We start from the raw sequence: 23,014 nt of genomic DNA on the forward strand, positions 1-23,014 counted from the left end.
ATCAAATTTAACAACAGAGTCCAGCGCCTGGTGTATGGACAAGGTGCATGTCTAAATACTCAGCACGCAAAACCAGCACTGGCAGCTTACAGACTGTACTAACAACTAGCACAACACAGTCTACAACAGTCTGTGGCCTAGGGGGAGTGGTGGCCCTCCAACAATATGGTTGGCTGTTCAATCCTCACTCTTCCACATCTGCATGCCGAAGTGTCCTTGGGCAAGATACTGAACCCCTAAATGGCCCCTCATAGATGTTGAATGCACTAATTGTGGGTCGCTTTGGATAAAGCGTCAGCAAAATGACATGGAATGTAATGTAACACTCATCTTATCGTCTATTATCATTTCACACTCTGCACTAGTGTGTTGATATGTTGAACAGAGGAAAGGATGTTTGTAAAAAATAACCCTTACACCGGAGTTCATTGGCTCATAGTCTAAGTTCAACACATGAGAAAAGTCAGTTGTAATCCTATGGATAGACAAACAGTCAGGTTCCCGAAATGCCTTGAGGGTATAAGGTGTGGTCAAACTGGTTTCCCTAAGTACAATATTCCATCAAAAACATCCTGAATAAGCAAAGACAATGAGGTTGTTTGTGCCAACTCAGATAAATGGCTAAATAGTCAAAAGAAGACCATCATCTAAACGCTATGATCAACCATCTTGCCACAACTTCCTCAATTAAACATCTGTCAATCCCAGTTTAACTGCTGCAAATGTCAGAATTTCAACTGGATAAACTGAGAGTCAAGAGGCCTTTATCTGAGGTCGAATGGTTCGATGACCCTGAGGGTGAAGGCCGCAAGCTTAAACACACAGTGAAGTCACGCTTCATACTAAAAGTGCAGCTGTAGTTTTTTAACTCCTCAGACTAGTTTTCATTCTTAAATCAATCTAGGAAGATGGGTCAAGTTCAGCTAGGAATCTCAACACTGAGTAAACTGAGGATAGAAGAGTCAAACAAATTGATTTCAGAGTTCAAAAGAGCCATATTTTTATGAAATGCTTCTACGTCAAGTATCATGTCTGATCAACCTGTGGTGGGCCTGCCTTAGAAGAGGGCGTCTTGTGATAAAAAGGCCAAAACACCTGAAGATGCCAAGGTACACAACTGAAGATATGTCCTTAACATCCACTGGTGGCCACTAACATCTGATAACATCAACTCGCGGTCTTCATAAATAGGTGCGGCAGAGCCTACAAGGGATATTCTGCATCTTCTCATATACTCAAAAACGGCAAAGCGTCTCATCTACTGAGCGAAACCACATGGCTTTCATAGTCGAGCCATACAAGCCAGTAGCCAGTCAGATTTACCTTATGCCTCATAACTTTTTGCGTACCCTCAAGTTCGGCCTGTATCATTGATTACGAGGCAAAAACACTCGATGAGGCCAGGGTGCTAAGGAAAGTTATGTCCCCAACATCCGCTGGTGGCCTTGAACGACTGCTAACATCTGGAGGTAGTTGGTTACCTAAATTGTGCAGAAGACATTCAACCATACAAGGAGAATTCAACATCTTGTGCTATATTCATAACAGGTATCGAAATAAAGCCTCAACATTTGTTAACTCAAGGGATAAATATCATCAGCATCAGTGAGCCAATAGGCATGTAGCGTGATTGTACCAAGATCTAACCATGCTTACAAAGCATTACAGAAGAAGATTGCACTTAGAGACTGGGTGTGTGTTATGAAAGGTAATTAAGTACTGATTTCTAGTAACCAAATTTAGCCTTCCTAACTTTTTCAGATTAATTTTTAAATGTACAATATGCCACAACAGCATATCGGAGTCTTTCACTCCCCCCAAATAAGGATCTAGTTTGAGGATATCGTGAAGCAGCGAAGGATCATGAGCATTGTAATCAATGGTTGTGATTCAGGTGCAAGTAATGTTCCTGTGGGTAAGTAACATTTTTAAGTTTTATTCATGTTATGCAGCTAACAAGAACTAATCCTAATCCATAAAGAGTGACAGTATCTTGAATAAAATATCAAGTAAACTCGTCAGCACAAATTATATAAAGTATGTCTAGTTGTTGCTAGCCATTTTAAATGAAGAATTGTTACATAGCGCATCTCATATTGTATGTAATTAAAAGCAGCAGTGCTTTAAATTTTTAAGAATGCCGTTTTAAATATTTAAACCCGGGCTTCCCACACTTCTGCATGGGGTTAGGGGCAAGGATGTATTAAAGCTCATGAAGAGTCAAAGAGAGCAAGCATCTCTACGCAACAACATTTGTCTGTTGCTTCATTACGCTGCACATTGGAACTTAACCTTTTTGACGAAGTGTGTTTGCCTCTGACTAATGCCAAGCGCATCACACAAACACACACACCTGCCCCAAAAGATACACCATGTTCCCAGAACATCCCCCATCCCGATCATAAGGACCCAATAATTCCCATACGGCCAAACACGCTCTGGTGGGTCTGTAGTGCTGCCTGATGTATGTAGGTTCTCCCGGGCTGCACCTTGTGATGTCTCATTGGTGTGAATGACACAGGACATTGTGATCCAGAGATGCACGCTGAGCCTGTCCAACTCTATAGAGTCACGATGGAGCCCCCTCACGAGATAGCGCCTGTGTGAAATGTGTGTTTCCACGCTGCCTTGTCGCGCTAATTAGGAAACAGCAGATCCTCCCGAGCGGAGGAGGACCGAGGCTGGTGTGTGCGGGTGTTCCGCGGCCGCTGTTGGACATCAACAGCCACGCTGCGGGGCCCGCGGAGTCCCGCTCCAGCTACCAGAGGAGCTACCTCTACATCCCTGAGCCGGTCACCGGCGGCCAGCCGCGGCTGCTACGGCGGGGAGAGGAGGAGGCTACCCGGAACACGGCTCTCTCTCCCTCTACACGACCTACTTTCTTGTATCAGCATGTTAGTGCGTGTCTCACTGGGATTAGGACAAATACAAAAGAACGGCACGTTCTCGCTCACCTGCGCGATGAGAGGGAGTGCGGAGCCCACTTCCCTACTCAGCTAACCGTTGGCTCGTCCCCCCGTGGTCCGTGTTGTCGGAGCGCAGCGGCGGCCGGAGAGGAGGCGCACACACAACCTCTACGCGAAGCCGGAGGGTGGTGTCCACACACAGGGGAGCAGAGAGCGGGCCGCACGGACAGGTTGCTTCTCACTGGGTGGACCGACAGCTGCTTCTCGGAGGCAGAGACGCGCTGCTCATGGACGGATCCTATGTTTCATAAAGGCACGGGGGTCGACCTTCGTCATCACGCAGAGTTCACGTTGAGACGTGACGTCGGCAGCCCGCCCCCTCGCCTGCAGCCCCGGCCAATCAAGAGCGGACCACTGGCGCGGACGTCAAAAGACACGGGAGAGTGAATTAGTGTGTCTCTGGTTTTTGACCTGTTTTATTTAAAGTGTAGTGGTTTTGATTTAATCTGGATCGTGACTGGCTCATGATATTGACTGGAGGGATGGAAGGGAGGAAAGGAAAGAGCTTGTCATGGAATCTATGGTGTCCCGTTCTCTCTCTGCTCAATTAGAGGTTAGATATGTAAGAGTTAGGTGAAAGGGATCTATTGGCAGATATTGCATTTAAAATAAACCTTGTGACGTTTTCACTATTGTCTAGTGTCAGTTGTACGAAGTATTGTTTCCTTTAACCTAGAAAGGTTGCTTTTTATTTCATTACTTTATATTTACGTCAGGAGCCGGTCCTCTTGGTGACTCTGTACTGACCCCTTGGCTCCACAAACTGTAAAATGGTGGCACTGTCAGGGGACTAAATAAATTGTTTTTAAATTAAAGGATAATCTTAGTAATATTAGGAAATACATTTTAAGAAAGGAAAAGACAATATTGTGTCCTTCATATTCATATTATTCAGCATGTAGACATGTAAAGCTTTGATTATCAGCAGAACTATTTACATTCTGTTTTAAATGTCCACACAGAAATGAATCAAAAGGCTTTTGCTTATTCTGCACCTGTGACTTGTTTTATTGCAAAAGGACCTAAAGCTGCAGCGTATTAATCTCACAAAACGCCTTTAAAACCAGAATAAAAGAATCGAGAAAGGAATGTCAAACAAATTAGGGCGTTTTAATGTCAATAGAAAAATCACAAGTCAAATGCTTCTCTAAACGCCATAAGTCCAAATTCACTCATATGGAGCTACTGGAACAGGGTGACGTGGTCAGATTTCTTGGAGTTTACTTTGATGAAAAACTTCACTGGTGCTCACATAACGATATAGTCAAAAATAAATGCAAAAAGATTAATAATATACTACTGTAATGGAGGTTTTTCTGGAAGCTGGTGAAAGGAGAACTCATGCAGCGGCTGGTGTCTTATGCAGAAGGTTTTAATGAAGACTTGAAGCATCAAGAAGACCAGAAGGTAAAACAATATACAAACATCAATTGTCACCCCCAAGTCTGTAGATGTCTCCCACAGCGTCCAAATGTATCTCCCTCTACTTGCATCACCCATTCTAACGGCACATCCATGAATGGCTTCGAGCTGCTGTCACTCTCTATGTTACATGTCAGTGTTTGCATCCTATTGGACAGTTAAGCCTAGCATGCATTCTTAAATCACATTGTGTCCTTACGTCTTGCCACTGGTGTAATACGCAAAAGAGGTATAGTTGGTGAGAATTAAAGTTGGTGACTTTCTGTCTGGTGCATCTGAGTTAGATATGAAAGTCCCTCAACGTAGATACTACAATGTACTGTTGGCTGGCCCTTTATCTATAACCTGACCTTGGGTACTGCTGAGAGAGAGAAGGGGGTATCTGTGGAATTACTCTCCTGTACAGATATAGTATAAAATATAATATACATAATATTTAGTAGCATATACAGTAATGTGTGAGGATGGTCAAAAATTCCTCAACAATTACGATGTATGTCAGGCGAGATTGGGGAGCTAGCAGAACAGCATTGTTAAATATTTACAATATTTATTTTATCCGAGCAGCTCTAGATTATGGGTACATAGTTTACATGTGTGCTGCAGAAACCAATAATAAAGCTAAGCAGAAATCCAAACTATCATTAATGAATACAGTCATAAAACACAGAAAGAATCCTGGGATTTAAATGACACAGGAAAACATTTTCACAGAATTAAAAAAAAACATATAGGGACTGGTAAGAGGAGAAGAGGAGAGTAAATCATTACCCATCTGAAAATTGGTCATACAGGATTAAATGATACACTTAATGATAAAATAGGCAAGCACACAACTGGACTCTGCAAAAGATGGAAAATTAACAAAGAAGGGAATTAATATCAGGATGAAGACAAAAAAGCTAAAACACTAAATCCATAAATTTGTTAGAAAAGGCATCAAGCAATCATCATCTTCCAATGGACTTAAGAGAAACAGTTATAAAGAAAAAATTTGTTTTGTTAAATTTGTTTGCTGCCAATCTACTGCTCCACACTCCAGCTCAGAAGGTGGCGGTAATGCGCATATAAACTGGTTTGCCAACTGCCAATTAACACCAGAAGAAGAAGACCTTCAGCGTCTTTCTCATTGCCTTCCTGCCTGTAGCCTAAACTATTCCACAACACTGCCATCTGCTGTGTGTTCAGCTGCACTGCCTTTATCTGAGTGCATGAACAAACGGCTGCACCAAACATTGATGCTGGTGTAGCCTGGCAGGCAGTACCAGTAAATGTGTGAAATGTACCTGCACAGTGTTTGTACACATGTGTATTAGTACATTTGAAGTGACAGAGAACAGTGATTGTGCAAACACAAGTTAAACCTTAAATTTGGTAATGGAAGGTGCAAAAATCTGGTTATATATATAAAAAAAGAAGTAACACACATTGGCAACAGTCACGCAAAAAACTGTACAGTCTGATATTTTAGTTCAGTGGTTCCCAGCCTCTGGGTCAGGTCCCTCCAAAGATTCACAAGATTAAAAAATAAAAAGTTCTGCTCCACATTTGTTCTCTTCAAATCTTTGCTTTGTGTGAAATATGAGATATCCTGACCTCTTTGGGCCTCACTCAAAAGAAATCATCTAACAGGGGTGAGATGTCTGTTTGGGGGAACTCACCACTCAGACGAGTATGAGTAGGGTAATGTCACCTGAAAGTTGAAGTATAAATGAAATCTTCTTTACACTTATAAAAAAACAACTTATTATTTATCTTTTTAATTGTTGGTTGTGCTGTTGTACGCTTGTTGGTTCACTTACTCTTTGTTCACCCACATTTATGCTGCTTTATCATGCGAGTGCAGGAGGGAAGTAGCGAGGGACGCATTAAAAATGAGAGGTTGTAGCTTTCGACAGCATCTTTAATGAACTGACATCACAAAGGGTCTTACTGTACTGTACATAACACTGTGGCACTTAAAGTCAGCATGCTCGTAGATACCCAGGAACCAAGATAAAGCCTTAATTCAGCAGGAAAGATCACACTCTAACAGTCCCTTTGTGTCTTTACTGTATTGCACAGACTCACTTTACTTCATCTGACCAGCTAAAAAGAATCGGACAAAATACAAAAAAAGAGTAAATCTTTGAATAACGCATTTTAAATTCTGTGAAGAACTGCCACTAAACACAATGTTAAACTGATTAACACAGAGATTTGCAGTTCTGGTCCTATTCCATCAGCTACTGCAGTACAGAGGAGACCAATACAATGTAGGATATACAACTATTCACTATACATATATACATACACACTGGTTTCCCTCAGTGGTATATCAGGTGCAGGTATTTACAGTGCCCTTCATTTCAGGCACATATAATACATAGTCATACAACTGTAGTGCAAGCTTACTCCACATCACATATTTGAGGACAAACATGCTTTTAATTCATTCCTCTTTTTTTCTGTCTGCTGTGCCCCCCCCCCCGCCATGCTTCTCTATGTTCACTTCATCCAGTGTGAAAACTCAAGCTAATCTATGTGAGTGTGTATGACAGAGAAACAATGTGTGTGTGAGTGTGTTTCAGAGAGAAAGACAAGGTGTAGAGGTGTTAAAGCTTGTGTCCTGGTGTGTATCTCTCCTCCTGGCTGGTTGTTGACCTTTTTTGTCTGACGATGAAAACACAAGAAGCTCAAAAACCAACTGAATAGATGGGAATTTGACCCAGGAAGCTCTTCTTCAGTCTCTAACAGTTCTTTTTGAATCCAGATGTCGGTGGAAGATACAGCTAAAAGATGAGAAAAAGAGAACACTTTACAGCACCTACACCATGCGCCAGGATGTCATGCGTTCGTGTGGAGTTTTGATCGGCATGGGTGTGCTGTGCTTGTGGGTCGGTGGTGGACGAGGGCGGATGGAAAAAAAAAAACATCTTGATTCCTTATATCACATTCTCAAAGAGCTGCATGGAGTTCATGATGTTCTCGTCCTGAAAAAAAGAAAGATACAAACATTTGTCAGGTAAATAATGATGACTCACTAGACTTCTACACTGTACCAATTACCTATAAATGCTAAGGTAGCCTTGTGCTACCTGGAGACTTAAGTCAGCAATAAGTGAGCTGAGGCTGTAAAAATATCAAATGTGTCTAAAAAGTAACATTCATTTCAACATATATTAGGAATTAAGTTTCCAGAATGATTTTTTTTTTTACTCTGGATCAAATTAAGCACCCTGTTTAACAGAAGGGCCTCTGAAAGTTCATAACAAACTTAACACAACTAAGTGAATCAATCTGATTATCAATGTCCAAACTTTGTAATAAGGCAATAGTGTGCAACACAAAAAAACATTCCAGTCTGTAAATTCTGATAATTCATGTGCCAGCCAACTTGAGTACATTCAATTGCAAAAGTAGGACTGTGTGATAGAGCAGCCACGACCCAGACAGACACAAGGAGAACATGGAAACTTCGTTAGCCAGTCACCTTCTGACAGGTCTCAATGAACTCTTCAATGGTCACGACACCATCTCTATTTTTGTCCATTTTCTGTGGGGAAAAAGAAAGAAACCCACAAAGACATAGAGAACAGACTCGTTAGTGAGTGTGTTATCAGATACTTCGTCATGTTCCTCTGACGAGAGACTAAGCAGAGGCCAGGTAGCACTGTGCACACGAACCTGGAAGAACTTGTCCACGTGTTCGGACGGCGCTTCATCTCGCACACACGGGTAGGTGTATCTCCCCATCATGTCATAGATTGATTGCATAATCGCCAGCATCTCCTGAAGAGAAGACGACAGAAGCAAAGTGAAGTGAGCTATTTATCGTTGTTCACGCTATGTGATAAGATTTAATAAATGTGAGTGAAACTCCCTTTACAAGCATGGACAAAACAAGGTTAAATGTGAGATCTCCCATTAACACAAGATGCAGCACAGTCAGAGGCAGATTCAATTAAGTTTTGTTTTGAGCTGAAACAGTGGCGCTTCACATGATATTACCCAGAATGCTATGTAGAAAAAGAGAGAGGTAGAGAGAGAGAGAGAGAGGAGTCCGGAGTGGCTTAATGGAGCTTGTGCAGCAGTGATGTCAATTTGTTTTACCAATGAAAGAGAGCCAGCCAGCCATTATGTGGTGGTCAGTGCTGATATTGTGGTGGAGGCCACAAACTAACAAATCAGTTTAATCCCTTCATTCAACTCTTCTTTGGCTTCAAGGCTTTTTGGTGGATTAAAGCTAGCACGGGATATTATCTTCAATCTTTTATTGGATAAAAGTAAACCTGTAGAATTTGCCTGCAAGTCCTCTTTTAACTTCTGTGAGTGTGTGTGTATGTGAACTATGTGTGTGAACTAAGTGAATAGTAAAATCCCAGGAGATAAGATACAAGCTGAAGGCCTCCTGGCCAAGTCAGGACCCAGACACAGGCTGAAAGCCTCTTCAAGGTCTTGGCGGTGGGAGGCCAGCACGGTCTCTGATTTGTGGCCCTGATGTCATCATGGCAGTTACACAAGCAGAAATAGTATGCGTAAGCAGGGCTAATATATAGTGTGGTATAATGGTAACATTTTCTATTACACTTCTCCTTGTCAAAAAGCTGCACATCCCAATATCACACTCTCAGTACCTCTTTGGTGACGTAGCCGTCCTTATTAATGTCGTAGAGGTTAAAGGCCCAGTTGAGCTTCTCAGTGATTGAACCTCGGAGCAACACAGAGAGGCCGATGACAAAGTCCTCGAAGCGGATCGAACCGTTTCTGTCGGTGTCAAACGCGTTGAACAGGAAGTGAGCGTAGGTGGTTGCGTCTGTGGACAATAGGAGTCAGGGTGAGGGGCTTAGTGTTCTGTATAGGGCTTCCCCTCTAATTTCTCCATAAACCCAGATCTGGATGTGTTTTCAGAACAATTATTTCATACAGCCTGCTACAAAATTATGGTAATTCTGGTGTGGTTTATCCCGGCTGCTTCAGCCCCATAAAATGTTCAAATCATCCATCACTGGTACAGCTTTATTGTTAATTAAATCCAATAAATAATTTATCTTTACAGCGGTTCTGTTTGAATGCTGCAGAGAGCCTTTGAATTAAAAGCAGATTGAAATATTCTCAATAAAATAAAAATAAATAAAGTTTTAGGACACAATTACAGCCAGAATTGTCACTGGATTTCTCAATGTTAAAAACTGAATATAAAAATCTTGAAATTAGCCATCAACTATTTAATAAGCTGCTTATATATAATATATCAGTCAAAATAATGAAATATAATGAAAGGGTGTCTTTTTGAGCAGAGCCATCTCCTGATAAAGTCCATGCAGTCTCTGACAAGAGAGGAGAGGAGAGATTGTTCAAACTGCTAACCTCCTTGGGGAAAGAACTGAGAATAGATGGTCTTGAATGTCTCCTCATCAACCAGCCCGCTGGGACACTCCTGCTCAAGAGACGGAGAAAGAAAACGAGATCTATATACTAGAATAATTTAAGTCTATATAAAGCATAACGATGGGGGTTAAGAAATCAAGACTAGGAAGCAATTAAGCAGCTGGACGTACATTCTTGAAGCCTCGATACAGAGACTGAAGCTCCTTCCTGGTGAACTTGGTCTGAGCCTGCAGCTGGTCCAGCCCCTCCGGCTGGTGACGCACTGTCGACAGCTCCAAGTCACTGTCGCTGCTCTCTGTGGGAGAGAGAGCGCGAGAGAGAGAGAGAGAGAGAGAGGGAGAGAGATAGAGAGAGAGAGAGAGAGAGAAAGAAAGGGAGAGAAGTGATGTAAAGAGGAAAAGATGAGGAGAAAAAGAGGGAGGATGGGGCAGACTAAGTGTGTGGATGCAGGTCAACATTTGGGGAGGGAGGTGGGGTCACACATTCAACAGGGAAGCATTTTATCATAAAGGAGGTGAGGAGAACGTGCAAGTTCCAGAGAAATGTAATAAAAAGCTTCAAAGGAACAAAGGGCAGGCAAACGAGGGAGTAAAATAGAAGAGGAGGTACTTTCTTTATGGTGGAAATGTCACCTAACACGCATCGTAGTGTTCTTTAAGTAATTAGAATAAACAAATATAAATAAGACCTCTGCAGAAATCACCATTTAGTGTTGCAGCATCATTGGTAATCAGTTCACACACATTAGAGAAAGCACTGCACCACTGGGAGAAGAAGAAACATTCCAAAAGAATGAGTTATAGTTTGGGTTTCTCCTGTTTCCATACTCACCATCTTTACACAGAAAGAACAGATGAGGAAGAGGAGTGTTGACACCAAGAAGGAGTGAAAGAGAGAGCATGGAGAACAATGGGAGAGTGATAGTAAGAGGAAGAAAAAAAAGAAAAGATAACAAGTCAGATCGGACACAGAGGATTATATGACGAGCGCTGAGTGATCCTAACTCAGGTATTCTGATAACACATCCCGCAGAGCAGTGAAATATCATATACTCTGAAACATAAAGCAAAAACCAACAATCTGAAGGTGGAATTGATTCACTCATTAGTGACATAAGATGTTTCTCCACTTCTATTCACTATCCAGAAATGTAGCTTAAAAATCCAAGATACAGATATTTGGAGGCGGAGTCTGTGCAGTGGCGATCAGAGGATGGAGGCACGGTAGTGAGATCCTGCCGTTACATGTGCTCGACCAATCACAAGTCAGTCTCAGCTGTCAATCATGACATCCCGCCCATTTTTATAGCATCTTACTTACCAGAAAAAAATCAGCACAAATCAGTGATAAAAACTAAAGTGACAAACACCGTCTCAGTGAAAAACCCATAATAACATTGAGGACATTTTTTACATGTACTGCAGCCAGCCACCAGGTGGCAATCAAAACGCTTTGGCTTCACTTGTGCAAGCTGTCATGTCGTCCATCTTTATCTACAGTCTACTGTGATGAATGAACATGAGGAAGACCATGAGAATAAACCTCTAGAAAACCGTAGTGAGTGGACACAAATTAAAATACATGTATATTTCAATTCCAATATTGCAGTTTCACACATATTTTTATCGATAGCTGGAACACCACTGTTTCCTAACGCAGCAGAAGATCAATATAAATCCAGATGTTTATGAAAGCATCAACATACCAGACTGAGCCCGACCAAAACCTCAGCCCGCCAGTTTCATCAGCTGATTTATGGTAATTGCAGATAAATCGATGATGGCTTTTATTGACCAGGAAAATTAAAAGACCATGTAGAAGAAATTAAAGCAGGGGATCGCTGAATATAGAGCTTGAGGTATTTTATTACCGATGACACAATTGCACTCCAGTGTTGGCAACACACTACCCCCCCTTAACCAATGTTTGGCCGTTAGGAAGGATTTACAGAAAGAGCTGATGCAGACACTGCCCCGGCACATGTAAAGGATCCTTGACAAATACCATTGTTTAGGATATTTGTTTCAAATCAGCTGATGCATTAATTCAAAGATTATTTTAGACTCTCAAATACCCTGTATGGGACGGGTGTCGATAAACACATATAGCAGCAATGAGTGATTCGTTTTTCCATTGTATCTTTTGAGATGATCACGACTGATGAACTAAAATGACCTCATCATTTACATCCTTAGTTCTTGTTTCATCTTGAAAAGGATCTCACAACCACGTCTACTCCTACGCTATATATTTTTTACCCTCCCCGCTTGGATCGTTAAAGTAAAACATTTCTTTCCAGCCTCCTCGCTCCATCTCATCCTCTTCCTCCTCCTCCTCTTCATTCCCCCTCTCCCAGGTTGCCTCACCGGTCTCAGTGATGTCGATCAGGCCCAGCAGGTGCATGAGTTTGAGGAACATGATCACAAGGCAGACGATCCCAACTGTCTGCAGTCCCTCCGTCTCCCACCTCACACTCATCTTCCCCTCTTCTTCAATCTGGTCTTCCAGGGTCCCCGTCTTTCCGTCTTCTTCTGCTACATTATTGGACTTTCTCCGCATATTTGTCTTACTCCTTTCCTTCAGTTCATCCTTCATGACTCTGAAACATCGTGACTCAATCTTCTCTCATCTTTTTTGCTTGTATTCTTATTTTACTCTCCCCTTCTACTTTTTTTTTTATAATTGACTGCCTCCCCCCAAACCCCCACCCTGTTCTCGTCCTGCTCTGAAGGGTATTCTCCAAGATGAATAGCGGCGTCTGATGGTCTTTTATTAAGGTCAAGTGGATCCTAATACCTCCAGAGAGAGAAAGAGAGACAGAAAGAGAGAGAAAGAGAAGAGAGAGAGGGAGAGAGAGAACAAGAATCCCCCTCCAAAAATCTGAACCGCAGCTTGAATCCACAGGAAATACAAGTTCAGAGCCGGAGATTCTCACATCACACATGTAGAAGTTGGTTTTGGGATTCCTTCAGTGTTTCTTATTCCTCTAGCTGAAGATAAACATCCCATCAAAGACCAAAAACACAGCCAGCCTTTTCCCAGTCGGCGTTGACTGAGTGACTGAGCTCCTCTACGCTTACATCCTCCCTCCATCTCCCATCTAATTAACCTGTGAACTCCTGAGGAAACACAGGAGAGACACTTTTCTTCCACTTTTATCAAAACAACTGCAGACAACACTCTAAAGACAAGAGGGCACCTGATACTGTGAATTTAAATGAACAGGATCGACAAAGATTGAATACATTTAGCTAAATGTGACATACAGAGCAACGGTTTGCCTTTAAGGAACCAGTGGGGGCGGTGGCAAAGGTCAACAGGTGTCCCCGATCCCATTCTCCCAGTCATCTCTGTGATCCACTTTCTAATTGCTCCCTGGTCTCTCCTGGGCTTCGTAACACAGATTGAATACGGCATCAACTCAGTGGAGTCAGACACACTCACAGCCATGTCATAAAGGGAAACAGTGAGCAAACGCTCCCTCGGGTCCTGTGACACTTTACTCATTTCATCAGCTCATTTAGAGGGAGGGAGGGAGGGAGGGAGGATAGATGAATGGATGATAGAGATATTGATAGATGGACAGATAGATAACAGAGGCCTGATACCCTTTTAAAATATTAACAATAAAAATATGTTTACTTATAACATTAAAGAGTATTGAAGGAAAAATACTCATCGTGCAGAACTCCTGAATCATCTGGACTGATTTAATTTTAAGTAATAAAAATCATAATCTCTCAAATTTATTTATCTGTATTTGATATATATAATCTGATTCTGAAAAGAAACAAGTATCTTGAGTTATAAAAAAAAATTTTTATAGAGTCTTTAGCAGGATACTATCAATAATTAATCATTCATTTAATGTTCAGGTAATTTTTGATTTAACTACAATTCAGAGAAAAATATTGTCTATTTTACTTCACTATGTTCAGATAACAACTTTCTTTTCAGCTTTGAATAAGTAATACAAAATAATGCAAATAAAGGATGATGTATTTATTATATAATATTTAAGATGAGACTTTACTGATCCCATTGGGGAGATTCACAATTGACCACAAGGATTTTGTATTTATGTTTATTATATGCTTTGTATTGATTCTTAATAAAAATGATAAACAGTAAAAGGTAAATACCAAGGACTAAAAACACACATAAGATATAATCTGTTAAATAATATGTATCCAGCTGGTAGACATGGAAACAACAGACACATTATTGATGAGACTCACTAAAATATCCTGTCGTCAAATGTGGAGTAAAAATACCAGATGTTGTATCACATAACTTCACAAAGAGGCTCATACATCTCTAAAGACACCTCTGGCATCGATGTCGTCCCAAAATAGGACCAAGCTGGACTCAACCCAAAGTCGACATGAGAGCAGGGAGAGGAGCCCCAGAGTGAAACAACAAGTCAATGCCAAAACTTCTATTTCACATCGGACCATTTCACCGGACTTTAAACACACACAGACGTACGTGGACTAACACACACAAGAGGCGTGACGTGTGTAGGCATAACTTCTCGATTTCTGATATCATTAATAATGCAACAATAGGTGATCAGACCTCATCTGCCTGGTGATTGATAAATGGCTTCTAATGCACTGCTGCTAAATGTGGAATATCTGCACAGGAGCAGAAGTGATGTTGTTTCATGACAAGATAAAATTACACTGCTTGAATAATGATTGATCTGATAGTTTTACCCCTTCGTACAAACAATTTACAAACATTTATCTATGTCTCATGTCCTCAAAAGTTTGGGAAATAAGACATTACATCAGCATGAGGCCACTTATTTAGAGGATTTTTAAACCGTGAGCAGAATCTTACATTTAAATCAACCAATGTGTAGTATTAAATATTAAAATATCAAGTTATCAACAGGCTGAATAGTATGAAGATCAATTGTGAAGTTAAACCACCAGAGGTCAGCAGTCTGTATGCTACTTAAAACACATACACACACTCTAACATCTGTGTTGAATCCCTGCAACGGGTCGCACAGTAAATCTGAGGGCTCATGAGATTCTGAAGAGATTTTCTTACTTATCTTCTTTGGCCCAGAGCAGTTATTGAAATAAAACCATCTGAAATGTGTCTCTGAGGAACTTCCACAACTGCAACAACTGTGCATATACCAGTTCACAGGCAAGTTTAAAGCCACGCATTAGATCTATATAAATATAACACACTTTATAAATCAATCCCAAAGCTCGATATTTTTTTATTTGAGTGATTGAACTTCATTTTGCACCACTGGCTGCTATTTGGAATCTATTTATAATCAAAGAAGGCACAACATCTGGACTTTTAGTTTCCCTGCGTGAAGACAGGCGAGGACAGACAACAGATGTGTTTTAACTCCTGCTGTCTGCTGCCAGATAGTTAAACATGATGAGGACAATGAGGCAGGCGACTTACTGACACTGCACTTGGTAAATTAGTCCCAGTGGGAGATTGAGAGGTAATGAAGGGGCAGGAATGAGGATGAAGATGCATGAGGAGAAATTCGGAGGCTACTGAGGGACGGCCAGTGTCCTTCAGGGTCCTGGAGGAGTACTCCAGGCTCCATATTTAGGCGGGTCTTAGTGAAAGCCTGTTCAATACGGCATGTATAATTGATGTGAAGTAATGCTAAACCGGGGTGTAGGCCCTGCAACACTGGGCGGAAGAGAAGGAGGAGGAGACGGAGGAGGAGGAGGGAGGGGGGCTCGATTGGAAGAACTGAAAATTGGAGAGAGGAGTGATAAATTATGAAAGGGCATTACTGGTGTTTTTGTTGAATTCACTACTTATGATTCAGAGCCGTATGAGAAGCACTAATGTGCCGACTGGAGCCGTCCTGCTGTAATTGACTTGGCAAACTGACTGCAGGCCACTCTTACTGTCTGGCCTTCAGCCCAAAACTCTTATCAAAGGGAGCTGCATCGTTCAAAGAGCAGTGTCTGATGTCTCCTTCACAGTCCCAAATGTACACAGTCTATTGGCCCATCAATGTTTTATGGTATACCCTTTAGTGGGCAAAATAAAACATCCCATTAACCTTTTCCAACTACGATGCCAGACATAGATTTACTGATAGTCTGTTATTAATAATGGGTCCACAAATACAAAATTACACACAGTAAAACTCATTCTATGTATTTTATATCCGTTTAGGTTTGTGCTTCTTCGGTTTGAAGACATTTTTACTTGATTAGATCTTAACACAGTAGTTACAGGAGAGGATTGACAGGGACAGAGGGGTTGAGGGACAGAGGGACAGAGGGATAGAGGGACAGAGTCAGGAGAGATAACCTACAATAATCATCTCTACAGCTGGACTCTAACCAGCTTCAACAACTTTTCCTTTATTTATTTTATTCAAGTATTTTTCCAGAGATAATTTGATTGATCAAGAAATGTTCTTCGACTTGAACGAACACATACTCATCCATTTAACCTCTGAGGCCACCCAGTGTCGTTTGTCGACATGAGTGTCATTGTAAAGCCCATGTTGTCCCTCAGTCGGCTATATTATAGTGCATTATTAACCAATTTATTGAATGTTTATCTAATGCTTATATGGGAGGGAGGGGGTTGAGATATGTTTAGTAAACACATGAGGTCGATAACAGTTGCACCAAATTGCAGGTCCCTCTTAAACCAGTAGAGGGGCCTCAGGTGGGCCCTTACCTTCAAACGAGGACATGGGCTCCAGGATGCCAAACTGCTTGAGAACTGCCATGAAAAGGATGATGACCACTCCGATGGCAAACAGCTCCATGCCCTGGATCCCCATGACTGCAGGATAAGGGGGCTAGGGGGGGGGGCACTCAGGGCCGAGCCTGCACGAGAAGGTCTGGTCTCGTGGAGAGAGACGATAGGAAGGCAGGCGCCGGGCCAGTCAACAACAAGGGTTTTCAACAGGGACGGACCAGGACGGGACGGGATTCAGTCTGGTTGGTGGATGGCGGCATGGGTTTGTTTCCAGGCCCAGGATGCAGCATGAGAACCAGGCCAGTGAGCTGGATGAAGGCTGCTCTAATGTCAACACTGATGCTGAAGTGGAAAATACGTGGAAGTCGACATATATGGAAAAACTCCCTCTCCGAACCCATGAGGGAAAATGGGGGTTGGGTCATGAGCCATTTATTACAGTGCATTAGAGGAGACGTTAAGAGTCACTTTCCAGACTTTCATCCTGCACAAACACACTCAGGAGCTCGAACTGGCAAAGACACAAGTTACTGCTCATCGTCTTAATCCAAACAGCTATTATCAGTCCTCGCCTCATAGTTTACCCTCATGAATCACAATTTGGTTTTAAATAAAAACGTCGTTCGGGCAAAGCAAAGAACTGGATTACAGCCCCGATGTCCATTTTCAGAATTATGCTCCCATTGGGTGGGAGAGAGTCCAGGTGAATGCAAGCGACTTATTGAAATACACGGCATCAGAAAACACAACATGCGATACTCAAGTTTTCTCATCTTCCATGCCTTTAAATGGCAAAACAACATCGGCCGGTATAAATAAATTACCCCATTATAGGCGCCGACCACACAAGCATTTCGTGAAACAGCAGCTCTGGAACAAAATCATACTGCAAACACTCTTTATGTGCGAGCTGAGGACAATCTGACTATCTAGTCTTCACGGCATCTGTGATAATATTCATAACAGCAATACTGAGGATGAGGCAATCTTCCAAAACAGACATGATATAAAAAAGTAAGCTCCCATGCAATGTGAGAACTCTGATGAACAAAAAATACGGGGAATTAACTTGTTGGACTTCTGAAAATTGAAGTCAGGCAAGAAACCCCTTTGTCGATAATCCTCTGGTCCTCCAAGCACCTTTCAGCCCAGCGTAATAGTTACATTCAGGATCGGTGCTGTGCTTCAGTCCGCTTCACTGTTTGTCCAAGTCCAGGTCCAGATATGGAAGAGTATGGCCCTGGAGAGCAGGCACTTAGAGCAGCGGCAGCGTCCAGGGAGGGAAATCTTGAGAAACCGAAAGGAGCTGTGGGGAATGAAACCTCCTCCTGCGGTCTCTACCTCCTCCGCACATACTTTTCCATCACTCCCTGCTCTCTGCAGCTTTTTTTCGAATTCATCTGTTGCAACTTTACTTCCCTCGACTCACTCCGTCAGCATTAGCTCCAGCCCGAGGTTTAATAACTGAAGTCCACCTACTCCTTACTCCACTGCACTCCTCCTTTTTCTTCGTCTGTCCATCTGATTTGCTTTTGCATCCCGGGGCTTTGCATCTCCTCCTCTTCCTCCTCCTCCTCCGACCCTCCTCCCTCCATCTCCTCTGTCGTTCCATAACTTTGGCTGACCGCAGACTTTCTCTCCCTCTCTGCTCGGCTTCCTCTTTCCTCTACAAATTGTCCATCCTTTCTCCAGCACGTCCACATCTTCACCTCTTTGTCTTCTCCTTCTACACCCAGAGGCTGGTTTACTCATATACTACTACTAAAAAGGTGCAACAGTTTTGCTTCTCTTTGTTATTTTGTATATGTTTGTGTTTGTTTTATACCTTTTCTTGGTAACTTTGACATCTTATTTGCCATTATTTGCCAGGTATGACTCTGACTCTAGTGAGGGGGCGGGGGGGGGGGGGGGGGGGGGGGCACTCTGAATACTTTACAGTGTCTGGAACAGTTTGATAAAGAGTAGATGGAAGTAGGTGTGGGGTGGTTGCAGAAAAACTGATGACTCTGTACTTACTAATGCTTCAAGATAAGATGGGAATGTAATTACACCTGTGTGTGTGTGCGTGCGTGCATGCGTGCGTGCGTGTGTGTGTGTGTGTGTGCACGCGCTCAATCTATTACCCTTATTTAGGGGAGATAAATCTTTCACATTTTAGGAACTTGTCTTCCTTATGGGAACAAAGAGCAAGCCTGGAAGTATAGAACTATATTTTAACGTATATCTTAAGGTGAAGATGTGTTTTAAGGTTAGGTTAAGGTTCGGTCTAGGTCAAGTTTTGGTTCAGGTTAAGGTTGGGGTAAGGGTTAGGTAGAAGTTAAGGTTAAAGTTAGAGAAAAGAATGTAAATACATATAACGTGAGTGTGTGTGTGTGTGTGTGTCTTTGTGTGTGTTTTGATGCATTGACTTGGTTAGGAGACACAAATTTGAGGCCAGAGAGAGAGAGAGAGAGAGAGAGAGAGAGAGAGAGAGAGAGAGAGAGAGAGAGAGAGAGAGAGAGGGATCAATATCTTTGTGGTGAGGTGGTGGTAGTGGAGCTTCCCTTGTTATTTGCACTTTGTACATTTTACCAGAAGAAACTAGGTCAGCCATTAATCATAAAATAAAAAGATAAATCCAACTGTCCTATTTCCTAATAAGCCACAGTGTGTCTGGATCATCTCCACAGCAGAGGAAACACCCTGAAGGTCAGGCCACTAGGGCACTAACAGGCTTTTTAAAAGGTTTTGCTCGTTGCTGCCTGCTGACACAACAGTCAGTAAGAGAAGTGAGAGAGAACCCGGACTGTTTCCTCACATTCGGACACTTCAGCAGAAGAGACCACCTCAGGCTTCACCACTGTCAGAGAGGGAGACACTTAGACCACTTCAATGCATACGACAATGACTCTGCTCTCACATGTTTAAATGCACTAACGAATACCGACACCTCCTGCAGCCATCTGTCTGGTAAGGAAGGAATTTTGCATTGTGGGAAGAAGTTGTGTTTCAAGTGACGTGCCCTCAACCCCTAATCCTAATCCTAATCCTATTTATAAAAGCAAGTGTAAACCCTCAAACAGCACTTTGAAAAACTGATGGGTGGGTCCTCACTTTTTCCAAAACGTCCCAACTCCATATGTTCTATTCTCAAACTGGTTCTCACAAAGACATTACTAGATGTTTCAAAGTCTTTAAATACATTTTTCAATCAAAAATGACAAACTTTATAAAATTCCTGCTCCAAAAATGTGACCATTTGTTGCTTATTCTCATTTTACATAAAAGGTTATATGAATATATTTCAGTTTTGGACTGTTGGCCAGACAAAGATGCAAAGGTGTAATAGCCATATAGGAGATAAAATAAATTATAATACTACTATTACTATACTATGTTCTACTGCTCCACATACTGGAATAACAATATAAAGTCACATTATATTTGTTCTATCTGGTAAAAAGTGGTGATAAGGAATACGGTCTGTATTCATAAAGCACTTTTCTAGTCTCCACTCAAAGCAATTCACAGTACAAGCCACATTCACCCATTCAAACACATATTTTTTACCAGGGACACTTTGGCATGTAGACTGGAGGAGCCAGGAATCGAACAAAAAACCCTCTGGTTAGTGGTCTACCCGCTCTATCTCCCGAGCTACAGCTGGCCCAACTAGCCATACATCAATTATTTGGACATGATATTAAACAAATACTATTTTGCTTGAATTACTGCTCAGTGAGAGAGAAGAAATGAGAGAGAAGAAATGATAAACAGAGAGAGAGATGGATGAGGAGGAGGTGAAAGAGTGCAAGAGCCTACCTGAGCGATGGTACCTGGCTGCACCGTGGCCACAGTGAGGGAGACAGCTGGGCCGAGAGAAGCGCCTCCTGGCCTCCACAGAGAGAGCGCCCATCACAGCTCCCATAATGCAGCTGAACTACACCACAACGACGAGGCAGGCCCTGCTAACCAGCAGCTCGGAGACACTTTGGATACAACAGGCGACTCGGAGAGGATCCAAACTTTTGAAGTCTAAATGTGAGAAGCTCCAAGGTGGAGATCAGTGCTAACACAAGTTCTATAAATCTCTTGGTTCCTGGCTCAGTGTTTAAAAAGTCTGAATCCCACGTACTGACAGGAGCAGCTGCCCAGCACTGTGGAAAAGGCATTGGGCGAGAGTGTGTATTTGTATCTGTGTGTGTGTGTTTATGTGTGTGTGTGTGTGTGTGTGTGTGTGTGTGTGTGCATGTGATTTGACAGAGGCCACGTTAGAAAATCTGTTTGAACCTTTTTATATCAAGTCACAGTGAGAGCTAAATAAAAAAGAGATCAGAAGCGGGTGACCTTTAACATCACACACGTCCACATCTCTTTGTCTGTCTCACTCTCTTCCTCTCGACTGACCGTGCTCCACACACGACCATCTTCCCTGCACGTCTCTGACAGACTCTCTCAATGGAGAGCATCATACTCAGGAATACACACCCAAGTGATCTATATCACAGTCAACACATTTCTATTCTGCTATATTGGGATTTTGCTTTAGGGGTAGCCATAGTCTCTGTTTCTCACCATTATAAATTATCTGTGTCAAGACTTTTTTTTCAACGGGGATTCTCGCTTTACAAGGAATTGAATCACGGCTGTTTATAGCTTTCTGTAAGCTGATAGTATAAATTGACAGCATGGCCTTTCAGTACCAATCTTGATCTATTCACCACTGCAGTTTATGACAAACAGACTTATATCCCTCATATCCCATTTGTATTACCAGGATGTGGTGGATGTTGTGGTTTTAACAATCCGCAAAAGTCAATTTGTTCCTGGACAGGACCCGGCACAGCGACCTGGGAGTGTTTCTCAGGGATAAACACATGAATACAACTTTTCTCTCTGCTTCCAGAAAACTGTCATGAGCTCGGTTACATCAGCTGGAGAATGTGAGATTAGGTTCAGAGGTGAGTGTGTCCCTGTGACCGTGCAGCACTGTGGCCTAATGAAGGCTGAAAATAAACTTAAATTCAAATCATATATAAAATCGATATTAAATACTGAAAAACATAAAAGCAGCATTACATCCATTCAAGTAAATCCTGAATCGGGTCCATTCAACTTATTCAACTCCTTTTTAATGTCTTACTTCACAGAGAGCTCACACCCTGAGGTGAGATCTTGCAGTGGTTAAATGATTGTGATGGACAATGTATTGATCGCCTTTGGTGTTATAATTGGCAATGTATTAGAAACAGTCAGTTAATATGTTATTTTTTGTTTTTAAATTTCCCAGCCAAAAACATAATATCTACATACTTTGTTCTCTTCAACAACCAGAACTAAGAACATTTTCAGCTTGTTATTATAAAGCACAAAACAAAGCAGTACACAATCACAATTATAAGAAGCAACACTGAACAAATGTTTGGCATTATTGCCTAGAATATTCAAATGTCAACCTCTTGGAGGAAATCCAAGCTTCCAGCTTCTGAAATATGATTTATCTTTTGGTTTTCTTAATCTTCTGTCATAGTATACTTGATATCTTCGGGATCTGGACTGTTGGTTGGACAAAACAAGACATCACCCAGGGAGCTTGTGATGGGCATTGATGGCTAACCCTCTTTTACTGACATTTCAGAGAAGATAAAATTGTTTGCACGAATATATTCCTGTTCCTTTGCAGCTATATAAATATCCCACCTGACCACTAGAGGACACTGGACACTGTGTGAAAGAGCAGACCAGCCCACATTCATTCACTGCAGGAAATTAAACATGAGAGATCCTAGGGGATCAAATCTTTCCGATTCTTCTTCCGATGGAAGAAAACTCAGCTGCAAACCAATAGGTTGAAGCTCTGCGGTTTGTCACATCATCATTTTCTCCGTCTCACAAAGAAACTTACAACCAATAAATGGACCAAAAAAAAAAAAAGCTGCAAAGAAATATGGGATTGCAGCAGTGAAGCTTGTTATTCTCATCATGAAATCATCCACACAAGTGTAAATATGCACATTGGGCAGCAGCAGTGAGCCTGCAGGACTGAGCACACTCATTACACATGTCTATTTAATGCTTCTTCCCTAACAACCTGCTCCAGGGACAGGAGATGGAAACTTTCGTTGATGTTTTGTCGACTCAGCGTCGACGTGAACGGCCCTCTCTAAATTCAGTAAACAACACCGCAGATACCTTAATGAGCTGTGTGGCCTCTCCTCTATAACCTGCTGCAGAAATACCAAACATTGGTCTTCAGGAGAGAGGGAGGCCGCTCTTTCAGGCATTTCCCCACCGGCTCAACTAGTGATGATGTTCCAGTGAAATCCAAACACAGTCTCACTTCTTGTGAGAGATAATTTCCTTTTTCATAAAGACACGTCGCCCGGGCAAGTTCAAAGTCAGACTTAGCTGTGTAATTAAAACAGGGACTTCTTAATCAAAGCTCATTGCTCTCCTCTCACTCTGTCCTGGATGTTTCTCTCCTCTTTATCCAACACCCAGTTATCTCTGTTTTCCTCTCCCTCCTCTCTTCCCAGCTAAAGACAGAATTGGGTTTAGCTAAT

The 23,014-nt window shown here is 42.0% G+C and overlaps 2 protein-coding genes across 6 annotated transcripts in view; both read right to left on the reverse strand.

The window, feature by feature from the left end:
• slc23a2 (solute carrier family 23 member 2) overlaps nt 1-3,218 on the reverse strand; it is a 30,407-nt gene extending 27,189 nt beyond the window's left edge. For all 3 annotated transcript variants that reach the window (XM_062381612.1, XM_062381611.1, XM_062381610.1), the window contains exon 1: nt 2,955-3,218. The gene's annotated coding sequence lies outside the window, so the exon portion shown is untranslated. The remainder of the gene's footprint in view (nt 1-2,954) is intronic.
• Nucleotides 3,219-5,560: 2,342 nt separating this feature from the next.
• The window catches only part of LOC133940044 (calsenilin-like), a 33,971-nt gene continuing 16,517 nt past the window's right edge, over nt 5,561-23,014 (reverse strand). Inside the window, exons 1-7 of one of the 3 annotated variants that reach the window (XM_062381615.1) lie at nt 16,449-17,288; nt 9,929-10,053; nt 9,738-9,807; nt 9,005-9,183; nt 8,055-8,159; nt 7,861-7,923; nt 5,561-7,360 (exon numbers count right to left, since the gene is read on the reverse strand). In XM_062381615.1, coding sequence (XP_062237599.1) covers nt 7,313-7,360; nt 7,861-7,923; nt 8,055-8,159; nt 9,005-9,183; nt 9,738-9,807; nt 9,929-10,053; nt 16,449-16,554 — 696 coding nt within the window. In that variant the 5' untranslated portion in view covers nt 16,555-17,288 and the 3' untranslated portion in view covers nt 5,561-7,312. Of the gene's footprint in view, nt 7,361-7,860; nt 7,924-8,054; nt 8,160-9,004; nt 9,184-9,737; nt 9,808-9,928; nt 10,054-12,124; nt 12,394-16,448; nt 17,289-23,014 lie in introns of those variants that run through there. The other 2 variants (XM_062381614.1, XM_062381613.1) reach the window with 2 other exon arrangements.

Source organism: Platichthys flesus, chromosome 3, assembly GCF_949316205.1.
Source record: "Platichthys flesus chromosome 3, fPlaFle2.1, whole genome shotgun sequence".
Taxonomy (NCBI): domain Eukaryota; kingdom Metazoa; phylum Chordata; class Actinopteri; order Pleuronectiformes; family Pleuronectidae; genus Platichthys; species Platichthys flesus.